Source organism: Bactrocera tryoni, chromosome 1, assembly GCF_016617805.1.
Source record: "Bactrocera tryoni isolate S06 chromosome 1, CSIRO_BtryS06_freeze2, whole genome shotgun sequence".
Taxonomy (NCBI): Eukaryota; Metazoa; Arthropoda; class Insecta; order Diptera; family Tephritidae; genus Bactrocera; species Bactrocera tryoni.
This window is the reverse complement of record NC_052499.1, coordinates 13,750,009-13,760,955: the sequence shown is the minus strand read 5'-3', so window position 1 is coordinate 13,760,955 and position 10,947 is coordinate 13,750,009. Positions and strand designations below refer to the sequence as shown.

The 10,947-nt window shown below is 35.7% G+C and overlaps 1 protein-coding gene across 4 annotated transcripts; it reads right to left on the bottom strand.

The window, feature by feature from the left end:
• On the bottom strand, window positions 1-4,914 carry LOC120782607. 4 transcript variants are annotated; one of them, XM_040114972.1, is made up of 5 exons: window positions 4,805-4,914; window positions 3,085-3,168; window positions 2,952-3,004; window positions 805-993; window positions 1-730 (listed from the first exon to the last, which is right to left on the bottom strand). In XM_040114972.1, the coding sequence occupies exons 2-5, from the start codon at window positions 3,125-3,127 to the stop codon at window positions 260-262; spliced, it is 756 nt and encodes a 251-aa protein (XP_039970906.1). In that variant the 5' UTR covers window positions 3,128-3,168; window positions 4,805-4,914; the 3' UTR covers window positions 1-259. The 4 variants fall into 4 exon arrangements, with proteins under 4 accessions (XP_039970906.1, XP_039970905.1, XP_039970908.1 ...); XM_040114971.1 differs by lacking the exon at window positions 4,805-4,914 and adding an exon at window positions 4,356-4,506; XM_040114974.1 differs by lacking the exon at window positions 4,805-4,914 and adding an exon at window positions 4,431-4,450.
• Window positions 4,915-10,947: the final 6,033 nt, after the last annotated feature.

Here is a 10,947-nt window from a genome sequence, read left to right as displayed (position 1 = left end):
CAACTTTTTAATCTTGGCTTTATTTGACTTTCCATTAAAATCGGTTTTTGTGCTAAGTTATACAAGTACTACATGTAACTCAGAAAACGATAATGATTTACTGCTAATAATTATTGGACAACGGCCTAGTGCAATAGCGTTTCAATCATAAAAATAGCTCTTTGGTTATCTGTATTTTACCAAATCATATCTCTTTCAAATAAAATGCACACCAGCCATTCTAAGTCAAATCAATACTGCAACTGTGTTTATTCTTACTTTACAACAAAAACACAGCATGTTCTGTTGTTTTGTGTATGGGATTAATAGATTGATCGAATGTTTTACCATTATAGGTAAAGCGTGTATAGGGCACACTGTTGATCACTTTGAAATTCTGCGAACGACCAGCCTTTTGTGAGAAAAAGGAAGTAAAGATTGCAGTCACAGCTTTGGGGCGCTTATCGCGTAGTTGGGGATGCATTTCATTGACACCAATGCCTTCGGAGAGCTCACGCGCCAACTGTACGGTGTAACGCGATAATTGTCTTCCGATACCACGACGACCCCATTCTTGCAAAGTTGAAAGGAACATAAACTCCAGGAGCGTGTCAATTTTATATAGCTCAAATACATCGTTCTCCGAATCTACCTCGATCATAAAGTCCATAAGGCCCTGAGCTTGTGGTGATTTTGTGTGCTCGTTGCGGAATTGTATGAAGAAAGGCTCTTCACCCTTCGGCGGTATGTACTGTAAAATCGGGAGGTATTGTGATTCAAAAATAACATATACATACTTTTTTTTAATAATTTATTTTTATTTACTTGTATTTTATTGAACGCAACTCCCACTATCTTTCCACTCTCCACGTGCTTGACTACCAACGATACACCGTCATATGCTGCTATGCGGCATAGTTCGCGAAGTTCGGCACGCGCTTGCGCATTTTCCGGCAGATTGATTTCGCAGGCTATGCAAATGGACTCGTGCAAAAAGAATGACTTATCTAGTATCTGAATAAGTAAGCGGAAAAGAAAATTAAACATTTACGGCAAAATAATTTAGAGTTCTTTTTGAGTGCATATTTCTCGACGTAGAAAAATTTAGGCATATTGGGGGTTGGTATGAAATTTTCGTATTACATGCGAATCATTTAATAAATTCGACGATAGTGATGACCTGGATATGTGGAAACTTTTATCCAAATGTGATCGACTCCTTTTGGTTAAGTTCATCGTATTGTTCAGGTTAGGTAATGGGCTGATATTCGTGAGACCACGATTAATCCAACTTGTCCGTCGTGATGTCCAGAACTCCTTAGTAAGGACCAAAAAGACCATCGCATATCGACAAAATGCTTAGAGCTTGTCATAAATGTATTGACGTGGCTAATATCAATTCCAGCCAACTTGTCGAGTTCGTAAAAGTATGTTGCCATACTAGATGGTATATGATAGTGAAGGAGAAAGAGTCGAGATGTTTCCATCCCATCCCACAAGTGCAGGTTGGTGACTAACGCTTACACTTGGTCAGTATGTGAGATTTCCTAATAATTTTAAATTATTATATGTACATATGTCACTTATCAAAACTCCCATTAACTCCAGATACCATAATATCATGACTGATTTCCTATTTTCCTAATTTATTAAAATCAACACCTCGCAGAACAAGTTAGTTTTACCAAGAACCTAGAACTACTTACTGGCTAGTCTTAATAAAGAAATTCAATACCAAAAAAGGGTCCAATGGACACACAGCTCCTTTTTTAACCGAATACTGATTTCCAATGCTAAATTTTAGTATGATTTATTTTAGCAGACAACTCATATATTCACATATTTTTACTCTTGAGAATATGCCATGTTCGTTCCCGCCAAAATTTATCGCTTTCTTATTTTAGTTTTGTGCTGTCGGCCTGATAACCAGCACACTTAGCTCTAGTAAATCTAAGTAAGTAAAGCTATTTTTTTGGAATAGAGATTGTAATCATTAAATGTTTATACGAGGTGTGTTCGAAAAGTATCGCGAATTTTAAATTTCTTAAGAAAGTGTTTATTTATTTATGAAAACCTATTTCGACCCCTTCAAAGTAATCACCCCTAGATATATTACACTTCTCCTAGCGTTTTTTTTCAATCCTCAATGCAGTTAAAGAAGTCATTTTTCGTGATCTTATTTACATAGCTTGTCCTTCGATGCAGATTTTCTCTCCTTAAACGTAGCGTAGCTTCGTCTTTTCATGGGCTTCTTCAATTATTCGAACAAAAAAAGTCAATGGGGCCCAGGTCTGGGTAATATGATGGCTGCGACACCATTAATGTGTTGTTTTAAGCCAAATATTCACACACAAGCAACGATGCTTGATCAGGGGCGTAATCATGGTTTCGCTCTTCCACAAATCCGAGCGTTTCTGGCAGATCGCACAACCCTTTGGCATGAACTCATGATGCACGACGCCTCTGTAATCAAAAAGAAACTATCTTTCCTTGATGTAGTCGGGCGTTCGCCACGCTCTTCGTTGTTCTCATCTTCTCAACCCTGTGAGAACTTTTTATACCACCGATAAACCTTGCTTTTGTTCAAGGTAGCTTCACCGCATGACACAGTAAACATTCTGAATGCGTCCGCGCACTTAATTTTGTTGTTCACACAAGATTTTATACAGATTCTTTGATCTATTTTTTGGCATAAGCAAATATCGGAGACGAACGAAAATGCGTCCAAGCCAAACAACTGACAAAAGTAACTAAACATTCAAAATCGCCGACCTCATCAGCAAAAGTAAGGAATATGAGTACCAACATAACGCAACCAGACAATCGAAAATCGGAACACTTTTCGCACAAATCTCGTAGGCGGGTATGTATGTACATATGTAAATACTGAATAAATGTAAAACAACACTAATAAATTACCTCCAAAGCTTCTTCCAAATCTTAATAAATGTAAAACAACACTAATAAATTACCTCTAAAGCTTCTTCCAAATCCGATTCAGTTAAACTTCTCACTTCGAATTCATCTAAAAGTGGAAATAAAAAAGTGTTTAAAATTAATAAATGCTTTCAATTTGCAAAATTCACACTCAATACGAGTACTTGCCGTTATTAAATTTACCCCATATTCGACCATTATTGGCTCTCATCTTGTAATATTTCGTATAGAAATGGTATGGAAACTAAAAATCTAAAAACAAATTTATTATTTAAATAATCTTTATATACTTGTATATAAAAATTTCGTGTTACGTTGTTTGTCCGCGATGGACTCCTAAACTACTGAACCAATTTCAGCAAAACTTAGCACACTGTGTGCAGTTCGAACCAACTTAGAAGATAGGATAGTAAAAAAAAAAGCAATTCGTAAAAAAAAAAATTGAAGCTCTGTTAAGCGGACATCGCCATTAACCATGCACAGTGGCCGGTCGCACAATTTGTTGATGTTTATTAAATACAATCTATTAACTGGACAGACAGACTGATTCGTTATTTTTTCCAATGAAATTTATTTGAATGATAATCAAAATGAAACCTCAAGCACAATCCCTTGGATTCTTATGTAGTATATTGACAAAAACGTTTTCGCCTTTAATCGTAAATTAGATTTCCACTGTCTTGAATAGTTTATTATACATATAAATACTGGTATAAAGTATATATGACAGCAACGTGTGGCTGAATCCACTAGTATTAACTATAAATTACGCTTAAGATGATAATAATAAGCGCTCAATTGTAAAAAATATCTTGAACCTCTCTCTTCTCTTCGTTAAAATAATATTACAGCCGAGAGGTGTAAAAACACTGTTTGTGCCATAAAAGAGAAATTTATAACCGCGTCACTTTTTGAAACGCTGTTACAACAAATTCAACACTCTGCATAGCAATTGTAATCAATTAGTAACGGGATATGATTGTACAAAATTACGAGAGTGTTGAATCGAACAGATAACCGATATTAATCAAGCATGCACACAATCAATTGCAGCCACTTCATAAGGAAACTAAGTGCTCACTTATGTTGTAAACAACTGTAAAAGTATGTTGTCGTTACACATGTGACTTGTAGTTGACTTTGGAAGCAACGAAAAGCCGCTTTTACGTTATTCATTATTCACCAAACAGAACAGTGTCACATCAGCGAAATTGTGGCGCTTGTGCGAAGAAAATCTGTGTACGTTTCGGTAGCAATCATCTGTAGTCGTTTATGAATAAAATTTTAATTTTTTTTTTTATTTAGTTCACTTCACGAAATTTTGATAACGAAAAGCATATTTGAGCACAGCGTATAAGTGAGCATCACATATTTACTCGCTACACAAAAACTTTTTAAACTTTTATTCATAACTGACTTCAAACGAACTCTTTATTTACCGTTATTATTGAAATTAAAATATTTTGAAGTTTATTTTACTATTTTTCTTTAATACCACCTCCAACACACTTAACTAAAACCGTTATTACAGCACGACAGCACGCGACTAAAATCTCTGCTTTGAGCGCAAGCATATGTAGTTTAGCTTATGCTGTCAGCAGCTTTGTGTTTTTATCAATTCCATTATCTAATCGTGTATGTAATAATATAATAGTTAGAATAGTTAGAATAAACATAAGTATGTGAGTGCAATTTCTATCGATTTGCACACCTGGACACACATAAATATATAAAGCTGTAATTACATATTCAAAAGCACACAGTTTTGTTAGTGCAAATTGCACTATTATTTCACATTAAATCATTATTGCTAATTAAAAAAAAAATATCGTACGTAGGTGTTAGCAACATTTATAGAATATTTATACAAATAATAATTCATGCGTACAAACAATTGCTTTAAGAAAATGTTCACAATTGGAATTTCAGTGCGAAATTATATGCCCGCACATATTTGCATTTCTCCAACATTAATTTTCCCCGACAACTTAGACATGTAGTATAATGAACATGTTTAAGTAGTTCCCTGCTTATATATTCATAGTCATAGTACCGAGCTGATTTTATGGGAGATTATAAGTATTAACAAGTAAGGAAGGGCTAAGTTCGGGTGTCACTGAACATTTTAGACTCTCGCACGATAAAATGATAATCAAGATTTCATTATCCGTCATTTACATATTTTTCAAATACCGTATTTTTGTAAAGTTTTATTCCGCTATCATCATTGGTTCCTAATGTATATACTCGTATTATACAGAGAAGGTATCAGATGAAATTCTAAATAGCGTTATATTGGAAGAAGGCGTGGTTGTGTACCGATTTCACCCATATTTCGTACATGTCATCAGGGAGTTAAGGAAATATTATATGCCGAATTTCATTTAAATCGGTCTAGTAGTTCCTGAGATATGGTTTTTGGTCCATAAGTGGGCGACGCCACGCCCATTTTCAATTTGTAAAGAAAGCCTGGGTGCAGCTTCCTTCTGCCATTTCTTCCGTAACATTTAGTGTTTCTGACGTTTTTTGTTAGTCGGTTAACGCACTTTTAGTGATTTTCAACATAACCTTTGTATGGGAGGTGGGCGTGGTTGTTATCCGATTTCTTCCATTTTTTAACAGTATATGGATATGCCTGAAAAAAACGACTCTGCAGAGTTTGGTTGACATAGCTATAGTAGTTTCCGAGATATGTACAAAAAACTTAGTAGGGGGCGGGGCCACGCCCACTTTTCCAAAAAAATTACGTCCGAATATGCCTCTCCCTAATGCGATCCTTTGTGCCAAATTTCATTTTAATATCTTTATTAATGGCTTAGTTATGACACTTTATAGGTTTTCGGTTTTCGCCATTTTGTGGGCGTGGCCCATCTTCGAACTTAACCTTCATATGGAGCCAAGAAATACGTCTACCAAGTTTCATCATGATATCTCATTTTTACTCAAGTTACAGCTTGCACAGACGGACGGACAGACGGACAGACAGACATCCGGATTTCGACTCTACTCGTCACCATGATCACTTTGGTATATATAACCCTATATCTGACACTTTTAGTTTTAGGACTTACAAACAACCGTTATGTGAACAAAACTATAATACTCTTCTTAGCAACTTTGTTGCGAGAGTATAATAAATACACAAACCATACCTTGCCAACTTTCTGATGGCTAGTTAAGAAAGTATTTACAGATGACACTCCCATTATATCGTGCGTGTAATCGTAATCGTGGGTGTCATTATTAGGTATGTATTTGCCTTAGTCAATTGATCTATTATAGTCAATCTAATAATAAATTGGTTATAATTAAACTATTATTATGTGCATGTTAAAATTTTGTTTATACATTGATAGCTGGACGATCATATATTGTACAAACTTAATTAATGACTACAATTTTCTTGACAAAAGAATTACGAGTTTTGAATATTTCAAAGACAGTTGCGGCTTTTCACGTTTTAAGTGGTTACATTTGTTTACAGGTTTTAAAAAAACGATATTTTTTTATTGTCTTATTAAATTCTACAACACCTCTAGAGTATTATCCTAAATTTTCAAGTTGATCCGAGTAATAGTTTCGGACATACAACCTTGAGAACTTGTGCGCTCGAAGCTAGCCAGGCTAAATGCGCCGTCTTGAAACGCGTTTTTCTCGAAACTGTATTTTTGAAGTCGGTTCGCAAGACTGCCCGAGAACTACTCAACCGATCTTCATGAAATTTCACAAAGATCTTTGAGATACAATTCTTAAAAACTTGGACGAAGGTTTTTTTTCGATTACAACTTCATTACAGTTCACTGAAATTTAATTTTTTTTTTGTAAAAATGTCTGTCAAAAATGCAGTTTTCAGTTTTTTCATCCGTCCAAGTTCTAAGTTAAGGTTTTAACTAAAACACGTATTTCTTCACTTTAGATGATCCTGTAAGGAGTTATGCTACCAACGCGGGCGCATCTTTTTTCCGAGGGCTCACCGGAAATGGTGAAACAATGGCCAAGTTTAAAATTCTTTTTCCAAAAATTTTAGATTTTTTTAATTAATAGTGTATATTTGTAACAATAAAAAATTCTAATAAAATATTTAATTTTTTATATGAGAAAAAAATTGTTGAAAAGGGCTGTTTTCTAACCGAGGAAACCCATATAACCCCTTAAGAAAATAATTGTATAAAAGGATGTGAAATAAAGAAGTTTCAGTTTAGATGAACTCACTAGGATCACGCGTGTCGTTATTCTTTTTAAAAACTCCTCAGCGTACGCATAAAATATAATTTACATTGCTAAATTCCTGCTGGGTAGTTAAGAAAGTTTTTGCAGATGACACTCCTTTGGAATGGCGCGTGTAATCATGCTCTTGTGGGTCATTATTAGATATTTGCCTTAGTCGAGTGATCTATTATAGTCAACGTAATAATAAATTGAGTATTATTAAACAATTATTATGTTTATATATCGATAAAACGGTCATATATTGTACAAATTTAATTAATGACTGTAACTTTATTGACAAAAGAATTACGAATTAATAATATTTGAAAGAATGTTGCGGCTTTTCGCGTTTTAACTTCGATTCTCCTAACCGCAGTCTGCTCGAATAACCGCCGATCTATATCCGGTGTGAAATGGTGCGTCCCTGTTTCTTCCGTTATTGCATATTCAACCAAAAACACGGATTATAATTATTTTGACCAATCTCAATATTGCAAACGTCCAAAATCTTTTCGGCATCAGTAAAATTGTTCTTATGAGCATAGCGCACCATTAACCCACGAAATAACTTTTGATCCATTCCATACAAATCTTGCGATACTCGAACTTTCATTTCTGTAACCTTCAACAACTGGGAACTTTATACATAATACGTCAATTTAAAAGGTTGAATCTTTCTACAAAGCATGTGGATTCAATTATAGTGCCGTGTGATCGAAAAAACTATACGAAAGTATATGGCGCCGAAGCAAAGCTTTTTAAAGAAAAAACTTCAGTGAAAACTTGTATTATGTATCTATGAACTATTGTAGGGACCGCGTGTCAAAATTAGCTAAACTGAATGTTTGGAACAGATCTAAAAGCCACAACTCTGAAGCTTAATATTCAGTTATTATCTACTATATAGGAGGAAAATCACTTCTGCGTTGGTAAATCAAAAGGACAAATAAATCGAGTGGAAACAGAGTTGTACAAATCTATTCTATAATACAAAACGTACAGAGTTTGTCCGCAAAGTAAAAGGACTGATTTTATTCCGCCGCGACTGTACTTCGGAGCGTGCGCGCACCGACTGGATTCGATAGAGGGCGTTCCTAGCTAACGAACGCGGGGCTGGTAAGTAGTCTCCGAGCACCTGGAGAATCAGGACAAACATTTTCGCGCAACGTGAGTGGTGCAAGCCGAAAATGCGCCGTTCGTTAGACCAGAGGTACGCAATTAAATTCTATTTGAAACTCGGCAAATCTGCGACAGACGTTTGATATGATCAAGCAGACTTACCCAGATGTTGCTTTGGCAAGAAGTGGTGTGTTTCGGTGGCACCAGCCCTTTTTGGAGTGGTCGCTGATGAAGACCGTCCTGGGAGACCTGCGACTTCGACTAACAACCGACAATGTGACTCGTGTCCGCACATGTGTGAAAGTGATGCCCAATTTTTGAATAACGTAATCACAGGTGACGACTCATGAATCTTTGAGTATGATCCCGATGAAAGGTAAGCATTTTGAGATGACAGAGGAGATCCAAGCAGCATGCACCTCGGCTCTCAAGGCTATTCCGGAAAACGCCTTCCGTGACGCCTTCAATGCGTGGAAATCGCCCTGGCAGCGCTGCATCGACGCAGAGGGAGCCTATTTTGAAGGTTTGCATTTTTATAAAGATTTTGCATAAAATATTAGTCAGGCCTTAGGTTTCATAAATATTCTATTCATTGAGGTATTTGGATATCAAAAAGTTGCAAGCGTCTTGCGGAATTTGATAAAGAAAAGTTCCTTCTTAGCTGTTTTAGGAGATGTAGTTGATGGAGAAGATTAATCTCAGATGACTCTCTCATCAGATCTCTTTATGACCACTTATGACTACACATAATATATAGTATATTACACAACTAATTTCCAATCGAAAAGTATCGATTATCGCTGTATCCCTGTCGCTAAAATTGAAATGATAATGGCTGTAGACCCCCACATAATATTAATTGTAATCTAATTATATTTACTGTAATTAAAACAATGTATCGGGACTTACATCGAAACTCGCTCACGCGCTATTACCGAGTAAATTGACGCGTGACTCAAATTATTTTGTCTCCCGTTCATAGCCAATGCATGTGATATATTAACCATCATAAAATAAGGTTATTACAGTCAGATTTCATTTAAGGAAAGTACATTTTTTTATAAAAGGTCGATAACTGTGTGCAAATATTAAAATCAGCTTTAATAAATTATTAAGAAAAACATGACTTTCGATAATTTTTAGTATTATTCTTATAAGCACTAATGAGATAAGAACCTACGGAATTCGTGTTCTATTAATATATTAAGTATATACATATGTATGTATACATACATATATAGTTAGTATATTATATACATATGCAGATTGAAACTCGAAAGTGTCATGTGACTATTTCTGAGTTCGAATTTGATAACTTGTGTCTCTTTAATCAGCGAAAGTGGCCGGCTGTTATAAGAAGATCATTTTCGTTCGCCACCATTAGTCCCAACCTACAAACAATTGTATTTAAATATATGTACATATGTATGTATTAAAGAATTTCGCAAGTCAACCAGTGAGATGAGCTTCATGACTCGCATCATGTGTGTATGTATCAATATCAAACTAGTAAGGTAAGATCAAGTTCGGATGCAACCGAATATTTTATACTCTCGATATTTGCAAGGATCAAACCTGAGGATACTTTCAGATGTTGGGAAAACTTTTTATTAAAACATTTTGCAAATTTACTATTTACACTATATTTTGCTACATGTTAGCGGTATTTATAAGATGTGGGTAATTTTGTAAGTAAGTCTAATAGATATAGCGTTAGTGGTTTGTGAGATACATACATATTTAGATGAAAGGGGCCACGCCCTCTTTTTAAAAAATGCAAACTCCATATCCCCTTGTCTACAGCGATTCTTCTTCTTCTTAATTGGCGTAGACACCGCTTACGCGATTATAGCCGAGTTAACAACAGCGCGCCAGTCGTTTCTCCTTTTCGCTACGTGGCGCCAATTGGATATTCCAAGCGTAGCCGGGTCCTTCTCCACTTGGTCCTTCCAAGTGGAGGTCTTCCTTTTCCTCTGCTTCCCCCGGCGGGTAGGGTTGTGCGCTGGGTTTGGGACCCGCCACGTAAGAAGCCTACCCCAATGAAAAATGACAAACAGCCTCGGATGAGAAACCCCTCTACAGCGATTACCTGTACCGAAATAAAGTCCGTAAATTAATTTGTGACTTTTTATTGCCTTTCTCATTCACGTCTCGCCCCCTGATCATTTACTGGCGTACCTAAATAAAAGCGTTGCACTGTGCAATTTTAACCGCTCACCATTAATGCCGTCGCGGCATCCCTAAATAAAGCGGCAACATTACGTCAATTTCGCACTTACTTTTTAAAATTAGTACAAAAGAAATGAAATACAAAACGAGTTAATTTATTACTATTATAATACTTAAATCCATTAGTACAAGCAATAATTATCGCGCGATAAAAGATTACTCGGAAAAATTACAAATTCTCCGCCTTCTGCAACCGACTTTAATTTTTAACGCGCTGTCAAAAACGAATGCGATGCGGTAACGTTTATTTAAGAAAATTGTCACTGTCACTTTTATTTAGGGACGGCAGTTATACACATATACCTTCATATCTACATATCTCTTATGGTTTTAGGAATTACACTCAACAGTTAGGTCAACAGAAGTGTTATACTATGTACTACATGTTGCGAGCGAATGTTTAAATTGTAAGCTAAAATGGCATCATAATAATTTTTGTGTTAGTAAGGTAGTCTGGCATCACTGGAATGTCAG

What these genes read in the sequence shown, in the direction of transcription:
- LOC120782607 (XM_040114972.1), bottom strand. Translation starts at nt 3,127, where the DNA reads ATGAGAGCCAATAATGGTCGAATATGGGGTAAATTTAATAACG. An exon ending in ATGGGGTAAATTTAATAACG is followed by an intron (nt 3,005 to 3,084) that starts GCAAGTACTCGT and finishes TTCCACTTTTAG; the next exon opens with ATGAATTCGAAGTGAGAAGT. An exon ending in TTGCGTTCAATAAAATACAA is followed by an intron (nt 731 to 804) that starts GTAAATAAAAAT and finishes CCGATTTTACAG; the next exon opens with TACATACCGCCGAAGGGTGA.